The 27677-nt window shown below is 40.0% G+C and overlaps 1 protein-coding gene across 3 annotated transcripts in view; it reads left to right on the forward strand.

The window, feature by feature from the left end:
• Positions 1–27677, forward strand: part of col15a1a (collagen, type XV, alpha 1a) — a 91237-nt gene that overhangs the window by 28405 nt on the left and 35155 nt on the right. For 2 of the 3 annotated variants that reach the window (XM_017479277.3, XM_017479283.3), the window contains exons 3-14: positions 9158–9705; positions 18825–18899; positions 20413–20505; positions 21649–21772; positions 22739–22779; positions 23002–23196; positions 23841–23867; positions 25174–25236; positions 25372–25449; positions 25841–25897; positions 26035–26166; positions 26925–27050. In XM_017479277.3, coding sequence (XP_017334766.1) covers positions 9158–9705; positions 18825–18899; positions 20413–20505; positions 21649–21772; positions 22739–22779; positions 23002–23196; positions 23841–23867; positions 25174–25236; positions 25372–25449; positions 25841–25897; positions 26035–26166; positions 26925–27050 — 1559 coding nt within the window. The remainder of the gene's footprint in view (positions 1–9157; positions 9706–18824; positions 18900–20412; positions 20506–21648; positions 21773–22738; positions 22780–23001; positions 23197–23840; positions 23868–25173; positions 25237–25371; positions 25450–25840; positions 25898–26034; positions 26167–26924; positions 27051–27677) is intronic. The other variant, XM_017479289.3, reaches the window with a different exon arrangement.

Below are 27677 nucleotides of genomic sequence, written 5' to 3' on the forward strand. Positions count from 1 at the left end.
AACGATAAGAAGCTACTTACATTTGTAGACGAAGTTGACAGAAAGTTTCACTTCAGAAAACATGACATCATTTCCAGTAAGGGAACATAGTGAGCATCGATGCTCCCTGGTTTTATGTGGTGCATTGTGGGATTTTTTTAGGGAGCAAACTTTCCAGTGCACTGGAAGGATTTTTTGATTGAGACCCTTAAAAAGCCCTTAAAATGGCCGAGTCCCTGATCAGTGCCCTGACTACTGAACTAGGGAGCTGATTGAGACACACTGATTGTTATCAGGCTAGTTAACATGCTAGCTGTTAAAGTAGCCTTAGCTAATGTATTCCCATGTTCCTTTTTTGAAAGGCTACCACCATTTACTAAAATAAATACGTGATTCAATTTTATTTTCTGAATCTTTCTTGTACTTTTATGTTTGTACTTTTAAGTAAATGTAAGAGCATATATTTTGAAGCTGCTACTTCAACTTCAACTTTTATCAACTTATTATTTGTTTTGATGAGTAATTGTGAGATTTTCTGACTTTCACCACATCTGTATAAAACTAGGAGCAACCCAGGGCCATGAAGGAAAACTAGCAGGGTAACTTGAAAATACGCTAAATTTTAAAGCTAATCCAGCAATTCAAGCGTGCGTGATCATTACGTGTCAGTACACAAGTGTGGACAAATTATTTTGGAAATAAACACTGACTTTGATGTATTATTTATAACATGCATTTTGTTTTAGATCAAAGTCTATCAGTAGGGTAGGGACAGATGTTTTGCCAAGATTTTAGCAGATGTAGACAGGAAGTGGAAGTGAATAGGTAATTGTTTCTCTCTGGATTTTCAGTGGGTGGGTCATAATTGGCCAGCTGTTTAGCTAAAAACAGCTAGCTCATACAGTGTTGCGAGTGATTTGACCCCGTTTCTCAATGTCCTGAAACTGAGGTCACTTTCTAACACAAACCAGTACGTATCGCAATACACTAAGAATGAGCAGTTTTTGGTGAAAGAGCATTGCACTGCACTGTGTACTTTCACTGTGTACGTAGCACTGTGTGCTGTGCTTTCACTGATCTAACATAGCACAAATGCTCATGATCTGTACAATATTTCAGTTAAAAGAACACATTCCTGTTATAAAAGACTGACAAACACTTGTGTGCTTCTCATGGTTAGCTCTCAGTGCCAACTGTGTGCATCCTATAGTCTGACCTAAATAAGTCAGCATGCAAGTTTGCACAGAGTGGACGTTATTTCTCTTTCCTGTCATACATGATAAAATCCCACTAAAATCCAATTTGTCCTTATTTAAACAAATACTTTATCCTGTCAGCAGTGAGATGTTTACAAATCATAAATCTGTGCAGTAAAGGAGAGCAATTAGATTTTTGTATTGGACAGCGCAGTGCGTGAGGTGGCCTGGTTTCCTCTGAACTCGCTCTGAAATAGGATTGCATGTGAGCTTTGGAAGTCATGTAGATCGCTCTTTGAGGCGAAGCCAGCATTTTCATTCTGCGACTAAATGATTTTGTTCTTCTTCCATGACACATTCAACCCATGGTTAGGAATTTATTGTAATCTAGGCTTGTCTTTTCTGTTTCTTCATTCCATGCAGCCTCTGTGCCAGCCCTTAACTGAATACACACATTTCTCAGGGTCATGATTTAGATCAAGTGCAGAAAAAGGTTTAACCAAAATCAAAACAAAACACAAAAGAAGCTATAAACATATATATATATATATATATATATATATATATATATATATATATATATATATATATATATATATAATATGCATGTTTATATATATTTATATACACACACACACACACACACACACACACACACATAATGCTCGTTAACTAGAATGTGATTCAGGTGGTCATGTGACCGTGATGTAGTGCAGTGGCTGCTGGGAGCTGTAGTGCAAAGTAGCCTCCAGGATATCCATGACACTCAGTATTGTTCGTTCATAAACTGTAGTGTGTGTTTTCTTTAAAAGATGTGCACCCTAAAGCCCCCTCTGTAATGCTCTTAATAAAACCCTTGACCCCTTGTGTATAAGTTATAGATAGATTTTTTAGTCACATAACCACCCAGACAAAATTCTTTCCAAGTTCAAGTTCACTTTATTGTTATTTCAGCCATATGCAGCTGGTACAGTACACAGTGAAACGAAACAACATCCCTCCAGGACCATGGTGCTACATAAAACACTAACTACATGAGACGACACAGAACTAAATAAGAGCTACACATTTTTACATAACATGCACGTGCAAATCCATTAGATTTTTGCAGGAACTTGATGACAGCAGGAAATGGTCCACAGTGACCATCACTTCTTAGCCCAGCATCTTTTGCATGGATGACACAGTGATAAGCATAATCCTTCAGAACGGGAGCTCAGCCTTCATCCACTTTAATCTCTCTCTGACACAGGAATAAAGTAAAACACACAGTCCCCTTTTACCCAGACATCCCATTACTCCACTAGAACTTCCACCGGCTCCATAGATGTGGGCCGGGAGACATCTCTCTCCTCCACATTGCCTCATTTGGCAAATAGAAGTTCTCAGTGTGTGTGATGATGACACACTTGGACACTCTCACACACTCTCTGTCTCTCTCTCTCTCTCAAGCACTCTCTCTTACACAAAAACTCCCTGTCCAATAAAAAGCCACAGCTCCTCCTTATAAGCTAGATGACTCATATGGATCATACAGTTCACTGTAATAATGTAATGTTCATTTAACAACTGGAAAATGAAGGATAATATTTAGCATATCATGTAACTAAATTCTCAGGCCTGCTCAGTTCTCATGGCAGCTCACTGACCTACAAAGCTTCTGTCTTTGACAGCTGTTCAGAAGACTGGGTGCATTTTGCATGCAGCCTAAATGAACGTTTCATAACATTCATGTGGCAGTCTGGGAAATCCTGTCAGATGTTGCTGTGGCGAAATTTGCAATGGGAAACAGTCAGAAATTATGAAAGATCAGCTTTTTTTTCTGCCTGTAATAATATACTTCGACAACCCCAGTTGTAAGAAACCATAAGGACATTTTACTAAAACGATATGGAAATATTTGTATTTAATTTCAATTCTAATCTTGCCTAGGCTTCCTGTAAAGGTCATATTGGATACGGAGCCATTTCAACAAACACAGTGGTAAAAATAATCTACCTAAAGATATCTAAAACCTTGGTAGATAAGTGCCGTGTTGTTTTTTCACACAGTGAACAATTTCACACTTTAATCAGGTTGTTGCATAGCTATGTGCAGTAGCAAAACGGACAGAAGTCTGATCAGTTCAGTTTGTAATTAGATCCCGAATATTAAAATGCAAGGGCATTTGTGTATCAGTGGCTTAGTGGTTAACACATTTGCCCCACACCTCTAGGCTTGGGGATTCGAATCCTTCCTCCACCCTGTGTGTGTGGAGTTTGCATGTTCTCCCCGCACCTTGGAGGGCCTCCTCCAGGTACTCTGGTTTCCTTCCCTAGTCCAAAGTCATGCATTGTAGGCTGTTTGGCATTTCCAAGTTGTCTGTGGTATGTGAATGTGTGTGCGATTGTGCCCTACAATGGGTTGGCTCCCCATTCAGGGTGTCCCTTGCCTTGTTCCCTGAGATCCTTGGGATATGCTCCAGGCCTCCCGTGATCCTGTGTAGGATGAGCGGTATGGAAAACGGAGCTACTCCTGAGAGACTTGCAAAAACAATGCTCATGCTGATTGTAATAATATTTGCTTTATAATTCACACTTAATCACAAACATTCAGTGTATTATTGCATACCAAAATGTAATATAAGTGTGAAAGAAAAACACTGAGGAGAAATAGACTGAAGTAGAGAACTTTTTGTAGCCATCTGGAACATGGCAGTAATTGAAATTTAATGGCAATAAAACCACTAAGTTCTATGTATTAATCAATTGTATGACTATGATAGTATACAGAGCATTTATAGTGGAAAAATATCCATTCTCAACAGACGTCTGTCAGAAGCACCTGATTATAGTTTAAGAAATGACAGTCGAGCAATTCAGGTCTTTTATTATTAAAGTTTGGTGAGTCTTGTATGCATGCTTACATATTATACATACTCTAAATGAGTTTAAATAACTGTCATAATAGAGAGATTTAACTTTATATAATCTTGGGCTGTGTAAAATAAACCTCATCCAGTGACCGATGCAGCCACCCAAAACCAGATTTGTCATGTAACGTATAACAATTAATGATAACCCAATTAATATTAACTAATTCCACCTAAACATCCTATTAGAATAAATCCATCCATCCATCCATCTTTTATACCGCTTATCCTTTTCAGGGTCACGGGGAACCTGGAGCTTATCCCAGGAAGTATCGGGCACAAGGCGGGGTACCCCCTGGACAGGGTGCAAATCCATCACAGGGCACAGTCACATACACATTCACACACACATTCATATACTATGGACACTGTGGACATGCCAATCAGCCTACCACGCATGTCTTTGGGCTGGGGGAGGAAAGCGGAGTACCTGGAGGAAACCCCCGCAGCATGGGGAGAACATGCAAACTCCACACACACAGGGCCACGACCCTGGAGGTGTGAGGCAAACGTGCTAACCACTAAGCCACTGTGCGCCCATCTGCTGAATTTGAACTTTGTTATAGCTGATACCAAACAAACTGCATGGTGATCTCGAAAAGTTGGAATAGTGAGAATAAAATGACATGACAGTTTTCAACTGTCTTATTTGTACAACATTTGGCTGTGCTAAATGAACACAAAGGAATCCTGCATCATCTCTAACTTGAAAGTAAAAACGAATGCAATGGTTGAAAAAACAGTCCTGCTATGGCTGTACAGTTCATAGCATAATTTGGTCCAAAAATGTCATTCAACCAGACTCTGAGGACGGCTCTTTGTCCAGAGCTGCATCTGGTTATAAGATGTTTGCTGATTGTGTTGGTCTCTGGATGTTTGGAAAGTGCATTCTCAGTGGCCTGCACATATTTAACTGCGGTAGTTCGTTCTCTTAGCTGAGATGCGAAGCAGGCACCACCAGTTAGGGTCGTGTCTGTGCTGTAGCCTGTGGGTTTACAACAGATGGCAATGAAGCTGATGTGTTAAGTAATTCTGGCCTGTAAGGCACACATATACACAGAGTTTAAAACATGTTGAAGCAAATGTGGACCACCTTGAGCGTTGACCTTCTTGACCTCCTAACACTAAAAATATATTTCTGAAGTAATATGATGATTAAGTATATTACTATATTTTTGCACAGACTTTAAAACGTGTTATAACCAAAATATAGCACTAATGGTCCTAATATACACTTCATTCGCCAAATTCTCTTCAACACAAAAGTGAATCATTTCAATTAGCCCTATGTCTGACTACAAACTTACCCTTAAGTCTTAGTCCTCTTTTACCCTGAAAAATTATAATGAAGTTACTGTTGGACTACACTATCTTTCCTTCTGTCTCACTGCTACACTGGTATGTGAATTCGTACAGCATTTTTTCCACCATGGCTTTTTTACCACCGTACAGGGGCTCACAAATATTGTCATGCCCATGCAAGGCTGGAAGGGTTTGGCTAAAAAATGAGAATTCCTTGTAACACACCGTCTAAATACAAAAAAATTGATTTGATAATTTAGTCATTGCACTTGCAACCCAAATATTATATGATATGAAGCTATGAGTAATTTAAACATTTTCCATGCACGATTACATTTATACAGTTATAAAGTTAACATCCTTTATTATACAGGCATGTATTACTCCATGTACTGTACCTCAGTAGAGACTTCATTAAGTTATTGCACTGAAACTAGGGAAGGTATGCTAGGGAATGTATTTTGTTACAATAGTGAGGAATGCCTCAACATAAATCATACCAATATGTCCTGGGAGTTTAAGGAGTTAATCACTACACACTGTTATTCATATTCCACCTAAACCATGCCATTTGTGCAGACTGTGCATGGATGTGCTTATGCATATATGAATGCAAATTTTTTTTGATTACGAACACATGTAAGACGAACCGCATCAGTCATTGCAATTACTTGAAGCAGTTCGGTCCCAAGATCTTAAATACAACCAGTTTCAGGGTTCAAATATAATCAGGACTTCAGATATTCTGATCATTGTATTCTGAGGATGTCTACTGTTGTAAAGCAATCTCACAGCTACTATATGAGCAGCACATGGATTTGATATCCATTTTGATGCACCATATTAAGCCTAGAATATTTACATAATCCCTCCTTCTCCCACTAAAACAAGTGTAAACACAAACCATTCATTTGGAGGACCACAATTGTCCCCTCCACTCCTCTTGCCTACTCAGGTAATAAGCAACAGCTGGATCAACAAAGACACTTTTTTTTCTGTTCCGTTATGTAAACGTGCTTGTGAAGAATGATTGCTCCCAAACGTCTCTCAATTCATGCTGGGCAGGTTTTTTTGGGCTGTTTTTTTAAATAGCTCAGCAGTACTGTAACATTATGGTAAAGGAGATGTCTATGAAGCCTTAATTTTGGAATTCTTTTTACATTTTTTTTATTGACTAAAACAGGGTGCAAACTTTGCTAAAAGCTTGCCTGAACTTTTCTTCTTAATCATCTCAGCAAGACTATATTTTGTAGCCAAGTATATATTTTATTTTTTTATTTATTTTTTTTACAGCCATGTACTGTAGGTCAGTGCTGTATCGGGGAACTTGGCAAGTGAGAAATGCTGCTGTCCAACAGACATTTGATATCTTGCCTACAAAAACCTCCTCAGGCATGAAGTTATTGTTCACTCTTTCACAGCTGCGTCAGGAAGTAACTTTCTATTTTACTCACAGGAATCAAGGTCTAATCAAGGTCTGATCAGTATCATAGAGGCTCATTGGCCTGCCAAGAAGTGATAATACCGCACACATCTGCCTTGGTTTACATAATAGAGTTGCTCTACAGTCTGCAGGTTGGTTTACACAGTAGAGTTGCTCTACAGTGTGCCTAGAAGTTTCCATTTGACTTTTGGCCATAAAATATGTAACTTGATGAATATGAAGCTAGACATTATATTGGCTTATGCATAAAATCACATCATGTGCTTGATGATCTCACTGCCACTCCCTGTAATGTAATCTATCTCAGATCTGCAGTTGCGTACATATATGGTATGTAAACCATTAATCAGTGCATGAATTGGAATATGTTTGGACTCAAAGAGTGTGATTAAACACAGCACATCACGCAAACATGTGTAATGATGTTGGACCACAAAGTTGCTTGGAAACGTTAAAAGCATCCTGATAATGATCTGGCAGCAGATTGAAGTCCGAATGGGGTATTCCTCATCAATTTCAGTCCAGAATACACAGTTATTGCATTCCTGTGCTTTAGCCTGTAGCTTATCATTTATATGTTTGGTTCAAACAGACTTCCTGGGTGTCATGGTGGTGTAGCAGGTAGTGCTGCTATCTGATGGCTCCTGGATTTGATCCTGAGCTCGGATTACTTTCTCTGTGGAGTTTCCGTGCATGTTCTCTCTGTGCCTGTGTGCATTTCCTCATAGGTTAGGTGGATTGGCTACACTAAATTACCCCTAGGTGTGAATGTGTGTATGAATGGTGCCCTGGAATGGACTGGGCGTGTAACTGCCTTGCACAAAGTCTTTCCTGGGATAATCTCTGGATCAACCATGAGCCTGACCAGGATAAAGCGGTTAATGAAGATGAACAAATGACTGAGTATCTTGCTTATTTATTGTTGTTACTGCAGCCTACAGTGAACCACAACATGAATGAGAGAGTGAACTTCTGGTAGTGGGTCCAAAGCCCACCACCAGAACATAACACAGAGCATTTATTTAGAATATCTTTGAGATGTTATCAATATAGTTGTATTCTCAGCTTAAACTGAAACTGCTGAGAGGGGATATGAATTTCAGGGACAACCATATGGAATGACTGTTGAGAAAATGAAAGAAACAGAAAAGACAAGCAAACATATGACCACAAGGAGCATTATAACAGTCATGACAATTGTCCTCTTCAATAAACATCAATAGAAGAAGCCCCTGAGGTTTCATGAAAATATCCACAATGTTAGCATTTTTGCTAACAATATTAGCTGTTGTTAGCATTTTTGATAACAACATTATCCACAATGTTGGTGTACATTGCTTTACGGGCTCATGTGACGAAAGCGTAACTTATTTCATGCCTATCTCAGAGATGACCCTAGATGTGTCTACGGCATGGTTCAGAGCAGTTACATAGTAGCCCCTCTTAGTAGCACTGCACATATTATTAGCTCCTTGGTCCCCGTATGACTTAATGCCTTCCAGATGATCCCACCACACACAGTCTTCTTCAGCCTTAATAAGGACCGTATGTGTGAGGTTGGAATACTAAGGGAGATTGAGTTTGGGGTGAACCACTGTGTCAAGGTTTTGTTAGATCTTGCCTGATCCTGCTGAGCTAACACCACCATTGTGAGCCTGTCCTTGATGATGAAGTCCAAAGCTCTACAATAGAGTGCAGTTTGAGAAAAAAAGGTGGGCAGATGGTAATGCTTCAGAAAATTGATGGATGGTTTGAGGTAGGAAGGTCTTTTCCCAAACAGAAGCAGATTAATGTGGTGCAGAGACAATACCTGTACAGACCTGCAAAGTTTCCTTGTACACATGTGGGAGAAGACATTTATAGTAGGAGTGTTTGGCCCAAATCACAGCTGGGTATTTGGCTCTTTATTCAAGAATGATAGAACTATCAGACTGCTGCTATTCACACCCTATACTTAAATATTTCTCTTGCACTACAATGTAGCATCTGCAATTCTACATTTGCCTATTTGTAATAAAGATGCTGCTATTTCTTTTCTGTATAGTTTATATAATCTGTACAGTATTTTGTATTTCTTATTCCAGTAGGAAGTACAAAGTAAGATTTACATAATACAGTACAAGTGTATGTTCATGACTTCAGAATTTTTTGTGAAAGAAAAATACCATCTCATTTGACAAATTCAAAAGATAAGGCATGAACCCCATCTCTAAAATTAAACTTAATCTTTGTAACTTCTCATACAACTTGATTATTATATACCACTGAATTGTCTGCCTATTTAAGCTTTTAATTTAATAGATTTTTTTTGTTTTCTTTCCTCAGAGAGGGGCTCGAGTAACCAGCTGGATCTGACGGAGCTCATTGGTGTTCCACTCCCTCCATCCGTCTCTTTTATCACTGGATTTGAGGGTTTTCCGGCATACAGCTTTGGTCCAGACGCTAACGTAGGCCGCCTCACACGCTCCTTCATTCCTGACCCCTTCTTCCGCGACTTTGCTATTATTGTCACTGCTAAACCCACCACTCGCCATGGAGGAGTCCTGTTCGCCATCACCGATGCCCTACAGAAGATAGTGCACTTGGGAGTAGCATTGGCACCAGTGGAGGATGGGTCACAGCGAGTAGTTCTGTACTACACTGAACCAGGAACCACAAGCACTCAGGAAGCAGCTTCCTTTAAGATGGCAGACCTGACAGGCCGCTGGGCCAGATTCACTCTGGCTGTGCAGGGGCATGAGGTGAAGCTCTATATGGATTGCGAGGAGCACCACAGGGTTTCTTTCCATAGGAGCCAGAAGAGTCTTACATTTGAGCCCAGCTCAGGCATCTTTGTGGGGAATGCAGGAGGAACCAGGCTGGAGAGGTTTGTGGTGAGTGCAAAACTAGGTTTGTGTAAGTTTTTTTTTTTCCTTCCTGTCTGTTTGTATAAGTAAGTATGTTTGTGCATGTGGTCATGTGTTTGTGCACCTGCTTTGTGTAGTTTTCTTGTAATTTCCTACAACTTCATTTGTACAGCTTTTTTTTATTAGTTACAATTAGAAACACACTTGGGGATTTGAATCCTGCCTCCACCCCGTGTGCATGGAGTTTGCATGTTCTGCCGGGGGTTTCCTGCCCCAGTCCAAAGACATTTGTTGTAGGCACATGTCTTTGTTCATATTTCCAAATTGTCCGTAGTGTATGAACGTGTGTGTGCAATTGTGCCCTCTGTTGGATTGGCACCTTGTCCAGGGTGTCCCCTGCCTTGTGCCCAGACACAGAACCTTATGCTAGTACAAGTAGGTCAAGGTCAAAATGTTCTACAGGTTTTTGTTTTGTTTCTTTGCTTGTTTTATTTAATGCAGTTTGTGCTTGTTTAAGTCCTTATTGAAGAAGGTCTTCAGTCTTCATATGAAAACAGCCAGGGACTCAGCTGGTCAGACAGCCAAGAGTTCTTTCCACTACCTGGGTGCAGAGGAGAGTTTTGATTCTTATCTTCTTTGTGTCTTGAGAGATAGGGGGACAAATTGAGCCATAAGTATGATATAGAGCAGGGTTTTATAATTGTCTTGAAGTAGTTGGGGTCTAGTCCATTTTGGCTTCGATTTATATCATTTTTATAGCAATACTGAAACCCTGAGTATTGACCAATATGGAGTTTTAAAAAAGAAATGTTTAACTACCAATGTTTAAAAATTAAAATCTTTTCTTTAAAAAAAACAAAAAACTTTACGTGCACATTCCCACCCACCAGCCAGCTCTGCCCATTAGGGAGAGTGCTTCCTCAGAGACACATGAAGTCAGCCAACTGCGTCTTTTCAAACTGATGTTCATGCTGCATCACAGGGTAGAGTAACACACTAAGAGGAAAGATCTGTCCACCCTCTTCCTCATACATTAGCTCACAGACATCCACGATTGGCCAGTGTTGACAGAGGAGAGAGAGTATGCCATCTTTCCCACCCAAACAGCATGGCCAGTTTTATTCTCTTGGTTGCCGGCTATGGATGGCTGTGGCATCATCTGGATTTATTTCCAATACCCCCAGTGATAGGGCAAACCCTTTTCTGTTGTGCCATTTGGGAGACTCAAAAGAACTCAAAAGGTGACTACCTCACCATAAGTATCTCATGATCTACTATTGTCTTACATTATGTTTCACTACAAGGAATTCTTTGTTATTGATCAGGCAGATTTGTTAATGAAAGGATTAAGGTTTTTTCTTCAATATCTGATCTGGCATTTGCTGATATATGCTGAATAAGATACTGTACTGGATATTGTACCATCTTTGTGTGACATAATATTGCTATCCTTTGTAATTGAGATTTGTTGTAGGATTTTGTAAATTGTGAAAAACTGTAGTATGTTGTCTTTAAAACTGACATTATACCCTTCTGTAGCATGTAGTAAATTCCAGACATGATGTTTGCTATACAATAGAGTTATTGTTCATACATGACACTATCCATCCATCCATTTTCCGTACTGCTTATCCTATACAAGGTCGTGGGGGAGCCTGGAGCTTATCCCAGGGAACTCAGACCACAAGGGGACTGGGAACACCCTGGATGGGATGCCAACTCATTGCAGTGCACAATCACACACACACTCACACACTACAGAAAATTTGGAAATGCCAATCAGCCTACAATGCATCTTTGGACTGGGTGAGGAAAACAGGGAATATAGAGGAAACCCCCAAAGCACGGGGAGAACATGCAAACTCATCACACACAGGGTAAAGGTGGGATTTGTACCCCCGACTCCGAAGGTGCGCGGCAACATGCTAACCACTAAGCCACTGTCCCCCCCTACGTGAGACTAATAAACTGCAATTCCACCGAAATTACCCATAACGATTAATCCCATTTGGTTCCTCCAGACCTTTTTTTCTGCATTTCAGTTGCAGTGTAAAGTACAGAGAAGATTAGACAAATTAGCCCGGTGACGTATGACTTCACCCGACGAGGATATGAAGCCTCGAAGTATGCTACAATCAAACTGATTGTTGACACAAAGTAAGCTGATTTTAATGATGAAATGATGCAATGATGTAAAATGTTTTCTCGGCTCATAAAAACACATAGCAGGCTCTGATTGGAACACAAATGTAGCATATATTAAATATGTACTATGTATATGATGTGTACATAGTAGGGCTACACAAACCTTTGAACAATAACAAAAGCCCATGGCAAAAATACAAAGTTTAGAGTTCGCTGCAACTGAACTGGTGGTCGAGTGGGGATTCAGCACTCTCACCACCACAGCCCGGGTTCGATTCCTGGTCAGGGAATGAATTTTTTAAAAATCTTTGCGTAAAGGTTCATGTTTTAAAAACAGACAGTCTGAAATCTGTTTGAAATATATTTTCTGAAATCTGATCACGACATTGCAATGAAAACAAGCATGGAGGAGATTAAAGCTGTACTGCTGTTGATTGTGCCATATTGCTTTGCTAAAGAGGTAATTGAGAAAACGCTGGAAAAGAGATGAGCTGTGATAGTAGAGCGAATTCAGAATGCTCGTAATGCTAGACTTAAAGTAAGCAAACGGATTTTATCAGCTATTGCAGAGATTGACTGTAAGATTGACTCTGAGCTTCTCTCTGCACTGTTTTACTGTGTGAACAAACGCCCAGCTTGCTTAGCCAACTTGATATTTTTAAGTATACTTTTTCATTGCGGGTCGCCATTTCCAGTTCCCACTGTATTTTATCCTCGGCATAAATACTTAATAAGGCCTGAACCTCGTTGTCAGTCCATCGGTCGTATTTTTTAAGAAACTCCATTGTGTTGATTCAATTTTCAATAAACAACTGTTACTTGAAAAAAATGCATGCACTCAACCAATCAGCATGTTCAGCGCCCAATTCCCCCCGTCCCCCCGTCCCCCCAAAGTTCCTGAACTTTGAAAAAGTACTACTTCCTGTCTAGGGACTTTCTGAGAGGGAAATATTTTACCCGGAACTTAATTTAGACTCTGGTCGCTGCAGTGGAAACACACAGAGAACCTCCAAAAGTCCCTAGTTCCTGGGGAAAGTTCCAGTGGTGGAAACGAGGCTATAGATACTGTTACTGTTCCTTTCTACTGATTTAATTATTTGTTTGTAATTATTTCTTGCTGCTAGTATCCTAGATTAAAAAATAAATGATCCCTGTTGTAGGATGTGCATTTAATGAGAAGTCTAAATTCATGATAAACATAAAAGGAAATTGATTCTTAATGTGGCAATGCAGGGTCTCTATGCAGCTATTTACTCTGCACAGCAGTTGGACCATTGATCAATTATTGACAGATGTGGTATATGAACTTTCAATAGCACAGCAGACTAATGGCAGGTCTGTCAACGTGGCAGTGTTATGTTATGTCAGCATTTCAGTACTGCAGTGGGAGCGGTGCTTCTTTGGAAGTTGGAAGTAGCCTCTGAATGACTCACTGTATGGATGGCAGCTTGTCAGTTGGCCCCGCTGCTCCTGTTGACAACTGGTCTGAAAACTCTTGGCTCTTAACCTTAAAATGCACAGCATATTTGATTGTAAAACATTCATTATGAAACAAAAATATATGGTAGTTACCGGCAGTTGAAGTTCTCCGTTAGATATAAACTGACATAAATGAAAAGAAAATGAAAATGAAAGAAGAATACTGTGACTGTCTTCATGTGACTTTGTGAATAATTGGCTGGAAAGAACAACGTAAATAACGCCCTGGAAGGAGCAGTTTAAGAAATGGCTCTAGCAGGCAGTACGTGGTTTGAGAGACTTCCAAACATTATGGTGACTGAACGTTTGCCAAACGTCATGGATAAGCGAGCAGAGGGAAGAGAGATGGAGGGGAAGAGAAGTGAAGCTCTTATAGTTTGACCAGTTTACAGGATTTGGAATAAAATCATTGCTTAAGGTACTACTTTGTTTTAAAATATTAAGAAAGTTTGCCAAACACGGATGAGGGAGAACAGAGAGAAGGATACAGAGGGAAAGAGAGATGAGCTTCTAAATTGACCAATTTATAGGGTTTGGAATAAAATCATTGCTTAAGGTTCTACTTTGTTGCATGAAAAAGACTAGGAGTACTATTGGTTTAAGTCTTTACTAATGTATAGCTTACATAATACGAAACTCATATAATCTATATCTATAGCCAGTCTAGAAACTGCTGTATTCTGCCAAGGTTGCCAGATTGTGTGGAATTACTTTCGAAAAGCCCCAATCCTACTGGTCTGGAAACAAACAATCTTCAGTTGATAGCTATCATTTTGTTCAGATATCATTTGATCACAATTTGATTTCAAGTCAATTAGGAAGGTTTCACACTGTGATTGTTTTGGAAAATCAGACTAGGCTGGCAACCCTGTTTTCCACATAAACAACTCATGTGCATGAGCTTTGCACCCATGCCAATTTGTGGTAATCCCAACTATTGGTTTGAGATGAAGAAATGCTGAACTGTCCATGGAAATATGGTGTGCAATTCTCAATTATCAGTATTAACTAGTGATATTTATCTATAAAAAAAAGTGGGTTTTAGTTTTTTCATGAGTGATCATTTTTTCCTCTTCTCTCAAACTGAACATTACGTATCCACTTACATTCTCAGTCACTTTCCTGCTTAAGAGTAGTTGCAGTTGCCAGATAGAGACGCCAATATGCAGTTCACCCCAGACAGCACACATACATCTGTATGCTCGACAGAGGTGTGCATATGTTTTGGCAAGTGCCCCAGCTTCATGTGCAATTACTATGTACTGGGTGTCTTAGTTATTTAATCCTTTCCTCGTTATAATGAAATGTAGTTGAAGGAACTCCTCCGTTCCAGATCCTTCCATGTGTCCTGTACACTATACCGTTGTAATCAAAATTATTCAACCACCATTACAAATCAGATTTATTTAAATAAAATGTACAGACTTTCATCTATTTGCAATGAACAAATCAGACAAAAAGCAAGTGAAATAGTTCAACAGAAAGAATGCTTCAAATGGTTTCCCTAAATTCAATTGAAAATGTGAATTATGACAGTTTCACAATTATTCACCCCCCTGAATAGAATTCCTCACAACAGCACAAATATGCAAAACAGGTGCTGTCTCAAGCACACCTGACGCAACTTATCAAGGGCTTCATTTGTTGCACCAGGTGTGCTTGAGCTGCAACATATGAAATAAATGAATAGGCTAGAGGCAGAAAATATATGAAATACCTGGACGGGGCAGAAAAAGGAAGCTATCAATGGCTGCAAGCAGATTTCTGAGAAGGCAGGTTGTGAAAAACCCTCGAGTGACTGCAAAAGACCTGCAGCAAGACTTGGTGGCAACAAGCACTGAGGTTTCAGTGAGCACTGTACGGTATGTACTAAATGCAGAAGGTTTCCAAGACAGAACTCCAAGACACCACTACTAACCCAAAAGCACAAAAAAGTCAGCTCAAAATCATAGAAATAAGCCATAGAAGTTTTGGGATTCTGTTCTGTGGCGCGATGAAACAAAACTGGAACCTTTTGGCACGACGGATCGGCGGTATGTTTGGAGGAAGAAGAAAGAAGAAAGAACACTCTGTCCACAGTCAAGCATGGTGGTGGCTCGGTGTTGCTCTGGGGCTGCTTTGCATCCTCCGGCACTGGAAACCTGCAGCGTGTGGAAGGCAAGATGTATTCAGTGAAGTATCAGGAAATCCTAGGAGAAAATGTCATGCCATCTGTGAGGAAGCTGAAGCTTGGGCATAATTGTACGTTCCAACAGGACAATGATCCCAAGCATACATAAAATTCCACCAAGGCTTGGTTGCAGAAGAAGTCCTGGAAGATTCTACAGGGCCATCATAGTCACCTGACTTGAACCCCATAGAAAATCTCTGGTGGGATTTGAAGAAGGCGGTTGCAGCACACAAACCCAAAAATATTACTGAACTGGAGGCCATTGCTCATGAGGAATGGGCTGAGATTCCTCAGGAACGCTGCTAGAAGCTCTGCATCTCATTTACAGCAGGTCATAACAGCAAAAGGGTGCTCTACTGAGTACTAAAGATGCTTGCCATGAAGGGGTTGAATCATTTTGAAACTGGAGAAATCATTATAAGTTGCATTTTCAGTTGAATTTGGGGAAACCAATTGAAGCATTTACTGTGTTGAACTATTTCAGTTGCTTTAGTTTGATTTGTTCATTGCAAACAGCCGAAAGTCTGTACATTTTGACAATAAACCTGATTTGCAATGGGGGTTGAATCATTTTGATTGCAACTGTAAGTATGATGTCCTGGTACCGCTTTACTCAGTAATTTCTTCCTTGTTTTATTACAAAAATCTTAGGAGGTATATAATCACCAGATATACAATCTCAAACAAGGTGAGTGACAGGACTGCCTATGTGTGTGGTCTGGCTCTCTCCTGGTCTGTGTGTGTACAACTTGAATTTGCAAATGCTGAGTCAACAAGAATGGATGAATGAGGCAGTGAGGATGTCCCACATTCCCTTTTCTGAGCACACACATATCCTCACACACTCAGCCAATATAACTGCATATGAAGTTAAGGCAGCAATTAAGCGATGAGTTGGGCTAAGATCAGATTTGGAATAGTCAAACTGAAACTCTATCTATCTATCTATCTATCTATCTGGTTATACTATGTAAAGTTACCATTTTATATATCTGTTTTTATAGATAATGTATCTTATCATAAATATATCTGTCCTCTGTCTTCACACTACTTTTTCATCAGCGTTGTTATTGTCACAAAGGATTTAACGTGAAAAGCAGTACACACTGAATGGTGAAAATAAAATCTGAAATTTGCCTGGCATTCTGAAGCAGTATGTACTGTTACTTCCTCACAGCTCCAGATTACTCTCAGTGCAGAGTTGCGCATGTTCTCATGTCCCATGCCCATCTGGGTTTCCTCTGGGCTCTCCAGTTTCCTCCCACATCCCAAAAACACGCTGTTTGTAGAGGAGTAGTAGCTTGTTCAGGTCAGTTGGCCATTGCCATGGGCTGTCAGGACACAGAGACAAAATCCTTTTGGTCATTAATGCATACAGATGGATTAAAGATAAATAATGCAGCAGTAAATGCAGTGGAGATCTAAGCAGCAGGGACGCTGCGTGTCCTGGCAGGCTGTGCCCTCGTGATCGGGGCATGTTCGCTGTCACCTTGCACCTGATACATGTAACCAGTATATGATCAGTCCATGGCCAGGTCGTGGGGTGCTCAGCGGGGAAACCTCTAAAACTTTAACCTGCAACCGGATAGCTCCCATATTCTACACTGGTAGGTGAGTTGGCTACACTAAATTGCCCAAAGGTGTGAATGCTTCAGATCCAGTGTAACCCTGACTGGACCATGTGGTTACTGAAGATGAATGATCGGTCGGATTTTCATCAGATTTCATACAAACGTGGCTTGAATCTGTTTAGAAAGTGAGAGAGCGTTCACGGTTTTCACCACATACAGAAATTTTTTCCTGCTCCAATCTGAAAAATCAGATTTGAGCTGCCTATCTGAAATATTGTGACCTGTTTAAAATGATCTAAATGAGTGTTCTGTGTGGTTAACCTCATAATCTACTAGAATGTGGTAAATGGTCTAGACCTACATTCCTTACCCTTGTAACTACACAACTTTCCAATTAGTTTCCCTGTAGTTACGGAATAATATGCTTTTTAACTGAATAATAGGATGTAGTTTTTATGTGGTTTAACTCATACGCTTATGACATGCAAGTTGTATTATAGATCTCAGTATTTTAGTGGAAAATCCTACTTACCTTCCATAAACTTTAATTCTATGATTGTGCGGAACTGGGATTTCCCCAGCGTTAGATTATAGCTCCTATCAGTAGGTTAGTTTTCCCAGAAAAAGGGAATTCACGCCTGGTTCTGTTCTAGCTCTCACCACACTTTTTGTTAGTCTTGATGACGATAACGCTGCACCGCAATAAGAGAACAGTTATTACTCAGAGTGTTTGTCAGTTGAATTCTGAGACATGTGTTTAATGAATTGACATGTGGTGTTGATTTATTTGTTTACAGTCTGTCTCTCTTTCTTTCTATCACTATCTATCTCTCGAAGTTATTTAAAAAAAAGCTTAGGGAATGGAAAACAGGTGTTGATTCTCTGCTGTACAAATAATCTTCCAGCTCTGCTTCTTTGTATGCATTGTACTAAGAAAAAGGTTATATGCGACTCTTACTGTGGCGAAAAGTCCGCGTCACATCAGGTAAAAACCAACCACTTTTTGGTTTAGAGATTCGACACTGTCAGAAAGGACTAAGAGAGCATTAAAAAATGCTGCATCTTAATGTCACAAAAAGTCATTTTTAGTGGGGAGATTGTTGGCTCAAAGTGAGACTGAATTTTATTAGTTTTTTAATATATACACTCATCAACCACTTTATTAGGAATACCTGTATACCTGCACATGCATGCAATTATCCAATCAGCCCACCAAAACCTGTCCAGTTTGGGTGATCCTGTGCCCACTGTAGCTTCAGATTCCTGTTCTTGGCTGACAGGAGTGGAATCCGATGTAGGCTTCTGCTGTGGTAGTTCATCCAACTCAAGGTTTGATGTGTTGTGCATTCTGAGATGCTTTTCTGCTAGCATATACTGTTTCCTGTCAGTTCGAACCAGTCTGGCCATTTTCTTCTAAGCACTCTCATCAACCAGGCAGCTCTGCCTGCTCACTGGATGTTTTGTTGTTGTTGTTGTTGTTGTTGTTGTTGTTTTTGACACCTTTCTGTGGAAACTATACAGACTGTTGTGTGTGAAAATTGCATAAATGTATGAATGATTGTAATGGTGTTCCTAACAGATTGGCCAGTGAGTGTAGGTTATTGTGTTGAGGTGTTTATGACTGATGTGAGATGCCAGTATTTTTCTTTATTTTTCTTTTTCTTTCTTTTTTTTTTTTTTTTAATTTGTTGTAATCTTACAATCTCTCTTTCTCTTTCTCTCTCTCTCTCTCTCTCTCTCTCTCTCTCTCTCTCTCTCTCTCTCTCTCTCTCTCTCTGCAGGGATCTATCCAGCAGTTGGTGTTGACTCCAGATCCTAGGGCACCGGATGAGCAGTGTGAGGAGGATGACCCCTATGTGAGTAATGTCTGGAATTCCTGTTTGTGTTATCTTCTCTCACATGCACTTTTTTCTCTTTTTGATGTGCCCCGGAGCTTTGAACTGCTAACTTTAAAGCCTAGATGACGGTATAAAACTTTCCCTTATAAAGTCACTAAAGTAAACTCTTGAGATGAAAATCCGAGTGAAAAAGCTAAGGGTTTTTGTTTGTTTGTTTGGTTGTTTGTTTGTTTGTTTGTTTAGCTTGATGACGGGGGGCTGGGCGGGGGGTCGTGGGTGAGATGACGATATTATTAGTTGATCATATTTTCCCAGACTTGTGCATGCACAGCGAAAAAAAAAAAAAGAAACCATAAGACATTTATAAGCCAGTAAATGATTGATACCAGTGAATCCTGCATGAATATCGTTCGAACAAGGTACAAAGGTGCATTTATATTTTTTTCTATTATATCTTAATCATGATTTATATTTTCCCATAAGACTGATTATCAGCTCATGTGTGGATTCAGAGGATTAAGTGAAGTGCTGAAGTTAAAGTGTGTGAACAGATGTGTTCCTCAAGGACTACAGAACACTTGTTACGGTGTTGGTACACCAGTCTAAAATTGAGTTATTGCGCCCTCTAGTGGTAAACATTAGGCATTATGGCTAGCAGTTTTGTGCGTTTGGCTTTGCAAGAGGACAAGGCTGACCTGATATATCACCAAAACAAATAGTATTGAGCGAAATTGTGCTAATGGACATTAACTCAAATATTTGACTAAAACATGACAATGAGTCTTTATTTATCACATATGCACAGTGAAATTCTGTTCTCTGCATACCCCAGCATGTTAGGAAATTGTGGTCAGAGCACAGGGTCAGCCATGACACAGTGCCCCTGGAGCAGAGAGTGTTAAGGGCCTTGCTCAAGGGCCAAACAGTGACAGTTTGGTAGTGCTGGGGCTTGAACCCCTGCCCTTCTGATCAGTAACACAGCACTTTAACCGCCAAGCCACCACTGCATGGTTAAGTGGGTTAATTAACTCGAAATGGATACTGATGATCCAGAAATTTGGATATGTGGACAAATTCTCCTGCTTGTGTTTATATGCAGTGTGAGACATGTAACACACAAAAATGTATTAGACAGTTACACTAAAAGAAAAATAAAACAATCCTTACATGCTTATTTTATTGATTGAAGGGGTTAAATTCTTTGTCGTTGGGATTATATAGGAACTTGAATATTTTGAATATTTTCCTCAGCACAACTCGTCAGGTTGTGTCAGATTTTGTTCCCACCTCATAAAAACATACTGGTAGGTTAATACCCTATTTTAAATTGGCCCTGGTTATGAATGAGTATGCAAATGTGTGTACAAGGTATTCCTACAATCTTCAAAGGATAGGCTCCCTGACCAGGATACAACAAATGAACATGCAATTAATAGATTGGTGTTATGAATGTGGTGGTGATAATGTGTGTGTGTGTGTGTGTGTGTGTGTGTATGTGTGTATGTGTGTGTGTGTGTGTGTACTGTTGCAGACATCTGGGTATGGCAGTGGTAGTGATGAGTATGATGACACGGAGACCACAGACGAAGTGAAGAAAGTGCACGAGGAGAGAGAATACCCTGTAGTAAGCAGCTTCACACACATTCAAACTCACATATAAGACTCAGTTATTCTGACTCGCCAGACTAAAATGATTATAATATTTCATTTTCCAGCAGTGCTATTTTACAGTTATTGTGCACCAGGACATGCACAAAGAATTCACTACACAATACCATTTAATAACGTAAACATAGATTGTGGTGATATTCTTATTATTCTTGTTCTTATATTCCATTTTTTTTAACTTTGAGCTTAAAGTCCAGGGCATGTACTGCCATTATCTCCATTTATGCTTGTACACATACACAGCTACAAAAAAGATTCCTTAAAATTCAAATTAATGGCTTTGATATTAAATGGAATATTTGCACGGTCAAACAGTAAAGTGTTGGTTGAAAGCCAAATTCAGATGTTCATATTAGTAATGTAAATGTGAACACACAAACACACCCTATAGAGTTTTTGCTTGACCAGTCTTTCAGCAGGATGTGCTATAATGCTCATTAGTTTGCCAGCACTTATGATGTTAAAGCTTCATGAAGAGAGAATGCCTTGTGAATTAAACTGCTGAGACTTCCTAACATTTTGCATTCCTCATTAGCTTGGCTGTCTGCTTTTAGGATAAGAGTGTGGAGTTAAGTCACTATCAGTATCCTGGCCTGCCGTGTGATCTTGAAAGATTGCCCTGTGAAGGGCTTTGAAGGAATCGTGGAAGCCTAAACAATTTGATAGAGATGGAATTTTACCAGAACAGCTGCTTCTCTATTAGAGTCATTCCCCTGCCAATCAATACTACAAACTCGACCTACAGCAGAGATGCACATACCCACACATTCCAACACACACACACACACACACACACACACACACACACACACACACACACAATATCCAACTCTTTATACAGCTGCAAATTTTCTTTCCATCATCACCTAAACTCTGGGAATTTGTTCCAGAAATCATTAGAAATGTTAGCTTTGTGGTGTAATTTATTTCATCCAAATTAAATATGTAACTTGCCCTATTCCTATGTGTACACTAGTGAAATAAGTTTCAGTATATTTTTTTAGTAGAGTTCAAAGATTATAATATTTTTACTGTATCATCAATTTGTGCTTAAAATTTCTATGAAAAATGTACTTAGATTACTGTTCTCTGCTTACAGCCTGATGAAGATCAGACACTTCCTGTCAGAGCGCCCCCTACTGAAGCTTCTTCTAAAGTTCCGTTTGATGATGAGGACTTGGAGGAAGAGTCCTCAGGTCAGGACGTGGTGCTTACTGAGAGAGGTGAGTGATTATACAGGCTGATCGATGATATTTTAACCTTAAAGTTAACCTTAAAGTGACCTGCGGTTCTTGCCTGGTTTCCCACTGAAGCTAAGCAGGGTTGAGCCTGGCCAGTAGATGGATAGGAGACCTCCTGGGGAAAGCTAAGGCTGCTGCTGGAAGTGGTATTAGGGAGACCAGCAGGGGGTGCTAGCCCTGTAGTCTGGGTGGGTCCTAATGCCCCAGTAGAGTGACCGTGACACTATACTGTAAAAAAAACACCACTGACTTTTGGATTAGATGTTAAACCGAGGTCCTGACTCTCCGTGGTCATTAAAAATCCCAGGACACTTATCGTAAAAGAGTAGGGGTATAACCCCGGTGTCCGGGTGAAATTCTCCCATTGGCCCTTCTCTATCATGTCTCCCTAATAATCCCCATCTCTGAACTGGCTACATCACTCTCTCCTCTCCACTAATAGTTTGTGTGTGGTGTGGTTCTGGCGCACTATGGCTGCCGTCACATCCTGCAGGTGGTCGCTGCACACTAGTAGTGGTTGAGGAGACCCCCCCCCCCCCAACTATGTAAAGTGCTTTGAGCGTCTTGAAAAGTGCTATATAAATATAACTGTAGACTGTAAGCATTTAATTAAATTAAATTTGATTTAATTAAATGCAGTCATTTATAGATATCTCTAGTTGTAGCTTTCTAGTTTTGACAATGTTAAAATGTTTATTTAATCATGTGTTAACATGTTTATCCTTATGACATATTTATCATTGAGATTTATGTGCACTCCACTACACAGTGGCTGCCCAAATTAAAATGTCAATTTAATGTCCATTTCACATTTTATTTTCAGTGTTTATACAAATATGATTTGGGCGTACTGAAAAGGCAACAATCCATACATTTGTGATTGCATTTGATTTCCCTTTACCTTTGATAAATATTGATATTATTATTTGTTTCTTTTTACGTGCACAGAGCCAAACAGGACAGAGAAAGCTGTATATAACAAAGGAGATGTAAGAAAAATATTCCATTATTATAAAAACAAGCTCATATGCATTTATGTATACCTTCAAATACCATAGCATTCATCATTCATTTATGTGGAACACATAATAATGTGATATATTCAAATATCATATATCATATATTCATCCGACTCGGTCATGCCATTTAAGCAATTAATAGAAGCTTAAATCCCAACTCCATTACTCATTCTGTAATTTGGTTTTGCTCAGGATTATCCGCTGATGATGCCAGTCCATAAAGGGGAGAAAGGAGACCGTGGACCTGCTGGACCTCCTGGCCCTCCAGGACCCCCAGGCACAGCGAGCTCATCAGGCCCTAAAGGAGATATCTCATCTTGGGTAGGAGAACCAGGGGCTCAGGGCCCTCCAGGACCTACGGGTGCACCAGGGAAGGATGGCCTTCCTGTAAGTATACCCATGTGTTTTCATACTAACTGGTTTCTCTGGGCATGATTAATTAAAAAAAAAAAAAAACATGATTACTACTGCCTGAATCAATTCAAACCATTGTGGTAAAAATATATATAGTAAATGTGAAAAGCGGTAACTGTTTTGCTGTACTTAAACATGGTGAAATTGTCATGCAGCGTACATTTGAGCATTTTTTCATGTATACAGTGAGACTTTGTTCTTACTACAGAGCATTTAGATCATTTTTGTTAAACAAACTTGGCTACTCTAATAGCTCAGTCACTAACAAACAATGTTACTAAACATCCTGTTGGTTTGAAAGTCATATGAATCTAAATCACTGCATTAGGGTCATGCCTGAACACCATGGATTGCTTAGCATTATTTGATAGTTTGCATGATTAGTATCAGTTAATTCCCTAGATAATAGACAGCTATCCTTCATATTGCACCTGTTTATATATGCAGTGAGAGATCTACAATATCAATTTGATTCTTTTAGACTTGATGTATGATAAATGGCCATATGTATAATATCTCTCTTTTTTCCTTGGCCTTATGGGTGATTATCTTACTAATATGAATCTGTTCATCTGTTGAATTTAGATTTCAAATAAAAGATGTCTCTCATTTTCCAGGGTAGTCGTGGAGAAGATGGAAAACCAGTGAGTGTAATTTGGTCCTTTTTTCTTGACTTGTGTTTCAGCTTAAAATTTAAGATACATAAATTTATGAGATACAGTGAGCACTGACACGTGACACTGTAGTGCAGTGTATAATCACGAGCTTGGTTCACTGCTACTGTGTGAAATTTTGCATTTCGTCCTTACAGATACATTTTATATAGCACATTGCTAGACACTCAAACCACTTTATGGGGGAAATCTCCTTAACCACCACCAGTGTGTAGCATCCACCTGGATGATGCAGCCAGAACGCCCCCCACACACCAGCTATTGGTGGAGAGGAGAGGAAATTGTTATAGCCAATTCAGGCATGAAGATTATTAGGGGGCATTGCTAGATAAGGGTCAATGGGGGAATTTTGGCAGTAGGTATACCACAGTTCTTTAAGAGAATTGTCCTGGGATTTTTCATCCGAAAGACATTGCAGTTTTTATAGTTATAGTTGTCACTATAATGGGGCATTAGGCGCCACACAGACCACAGGGTGAGCACCCCCTACAGGCCTCCCCAATACTACTTCCTGCAGCAACTTTAGCTTTCCCCAGGAGGGCTGGGGCCAGGCTCAATCCTGTGGGACCCCAGGCAAGAACTGCAGGTTGATACGGATCTGGCCGTTCATGGTGCTGATGGACTGGCATCTTATTCAGAGTGTATTCCTACTTTGGGCCAAGTGTTCCTGGGATAGGTTCTGGGTCCACCATGACCCTGATTAGGTTACTCCCAGATCATCTTCAATGGTTGCTGAAGATGAATGTATGAATAAGCAAATGAGCCACTGCAACAATTAATGAGAACAATCTTCCACTCAAGTTCTTTTTCCTACAAGTACTTTTGAGCACATTATAACTATTTTTGGAGTTGGGAGTTTATTGTTCACTAAGCCCATATCAGTAACTCCTCAAACAAACTCAGACCTCCCAGTGTCTCACATATGTCCAACAGAGCTAAGCTAAAATAAAAAATTTTAAAAAAAGATTAAATTCAGTGCAGCTTCATTAGATGTTTGGCATGGCTCATTGATTAAGGAGTAGAATAACCCAGCATCAGACCAAAACAGAGACGTGAGACCTGGACTTCAGTAGTGGACTTTGAGCCTTTCGTCTTTCTCTGGGTTTAGAATAATATCTGCACCTTCCTTCATACCTGTGTGCCTGATTAGACCAAATACAGGCATCTGACCTGCTCTTTTCCACTTTCAGAATAAGTTATCTATGTGTTTGTTTCTCTCTTAAAACTCTGTCATTTTTAGACCTACATGGCTGTTTCTCTTTCCATGTCTCTGCAGGGAGGAACTGGAGCTCCAGGGTTCCCAGGTATACCTGGTGATCCAGGAATAAAGGGAGAAAAGGTACAAATACTCTATACACTGTGTAGACTTCATCATGCCTGTTGATCATTGTTCTGAGAAGTGAAAATTTTATTGTGAGTTTTATACCACCACAGTTGAGAAAATCCAAATCCAGTGAATGCTTATGTTTTTCAGGGTGATCCTGGAGTTGGTCTGCCTGGATCTCCTGGGCCTCCGGGACCACCAGGACGATCAGCGACACTCCGATATGTGGTATGTGTGCACCATTAACCCAGTGCAGGTATCAGCCATGACTGTGGAGATAGAGGCTCCAAATGGAAGGGCATACCTTTACTCTTAAACCTGGGCAATGTTCTCAAAATGAAACACCTTCTATCCATCTATTTATCATGGTACCTTTAAAAGAATGCAATTGTTTAACATAAAATAAAAGACTCATTACAAAATTATAAGAAGTAGTGAACAGTATTTCACATGACTTGCCAACACTTGTAGTTCCAGTTTAGTGCTGGGGACAAATATTAATTTAGAAACAACAGTGTTTGAGAAAATTGCACAGCCAATTATTGGCTGTCTAATTACATGACCACAATGTTACAGTTCTTAAAATAAGCTCTTCCCCATGTTCTTTCTGCATATGCAGGATGCCATTGATGGTTCAGGATCTGGGGACTTTGACATTGACACAGAGGTTATCAGGGTGAGTTGTATCCTCTCCCAGTGTGTATTTCCATCGGATGATATGGTTTGCTGGTCCAAATTGTTGGATTATGTATATACATAATAAATATTCCAAGTCATTTTGAAAAGATATTGGACTTGATATGTCTCTATCAGGGTCCACCTGGGCCTCCAGGACCTCCAGGGAAGCCTGGTCTTCGTGGCCCCCCTGTAGGTCTATCTCCTGGTCCAATGGGACCTCCAGGGAAAGATGGGAAGGATGGGGAAATTGGTAATCCTGGAATTCCAGTAAGTATTCTTTTGCATTCACTTCTGAAAATGTTATCTACAGACAGGTGACAAATTAAAGAAAAGAAACAGTGGCTCTTTTATGCTGTAGGTGGAATTGTGCTGGCATGGTTTGGTCCACTTGTCTCCTTATAGGGAAGGTTCACTGAAAACTAATTCAAAGTTGATCACCTGAGTGATCACCTTTATGCTATGTTTCTATCCTGGAAGTGGTCTCTTCCTGGATGATAATAGCCCCCATCCATAGGGCACAAGGGCTCACTGAATGTATTCATGAGGATAAAAATCGTCTAAATCATACGCTATGGCCTATCACCTTATCATAAAGGCAATTTTATAGCAGTGTGCTAGACAGTACTCTTGACTACCATCATCAAAACACCAACTGAAGAAATATCTTTTGGAATAACGATGTCATCCCTCCAGTACAGTTCCAGAGACTTGTACTAAGGTAAACTGAAGCTGTTCTGGCAGCTGATGGTGGCCCAACACTAACACACTTTATGTTGGTACAGTCTTAAATTTGTCACGCACCTGTATTTGCATACAATATTTCATAAGAGTTTATCTGGAATCCAGAAATATGATTCCTGAATAGAAACAACAGAAACGATGCTCAAATTTGGCATAGTAGAGGACTTCCTTGCCAAAGCTCTAGGATGTCTTACCACTCTACACATTACATTACAGGCTGGTTAAATAAAGCTGAACACCCAATGTTTATATTTTTACATCAGCTGATTCATGCTGTGTTTCAGGTAATTGAGGACTGGTTTAGTGGTTCTGCATATGATGGTGATTCTGGATATGACAGTGGTTCTGGATTTGATGTTGAGTCTGGGATTGATGCTGGGTCTACATTTGAGCTTGGCTTAGACCTGGAGGTATAGCATCTGGTCCTAGCTGGCAAATTAAAGCCACGGGCCACAAAAGGCAGGGTTTCCCCTCAACATGTTCCACCTGCATGCATCTTGCAATAATTCAGGCTTTTGCCTGCTGCATTTGCTTTCATTTGCTGCTTATGTAATCATATATAATCAAAGTGTGTGCATGAATATGTATGAGTGTGTAAGTCCATGCATATGTATGTGTGTGTGTATGCATGAAGTTTTGAGATTGGATTAGTTACAAATAAGAAACCTTGACAGGAACTAAAAGACTTCATATACTAATTATGATTTTAGGGAGTGGGGACATAGTGGCTTAATGCTTAGCAGGTTTCCCTCGCACCTCTGGGTTTGGGGGTTCAAATCCTCCCTCTGCCCTGTTTGTGTGGAGTTTGCGTGTTCTCCCCATGCTTCAGAGGTTTCTCCAGGTACTCTGGTTTCCTCCCCCAGTCCAATGATATGCGTTGTAGGCTGATTGGCATTTCTAAATTCTCAGTGGTGTGTGAATGTGTGTGTGAATGCCCTGTGAAGGGTTGGTGCATGACCATGCCCTCCCCCCCCCCCCCCCCCCCCCCAAGTATAAAATATACTTGTGGAAGCATTTTAACCATGCTTCAAATGAAA

The sequence above is a fragment of the Ictalurus punctatus genome, chromosome 1 (genome assembly GCF_001660625.3).
Source record: "Ictalurus punctatus breed USDA103 chromosome 1, Coco_2.0, whole genome shotgun sequence".
In the NCBI taxonomy this organism is placed as follows: Eukaryota; Metazoa; Chordata; class Actinopteri; order Siluriformes; family Ictaluridae; genus Ictalurus; species Ictalurus punctatus.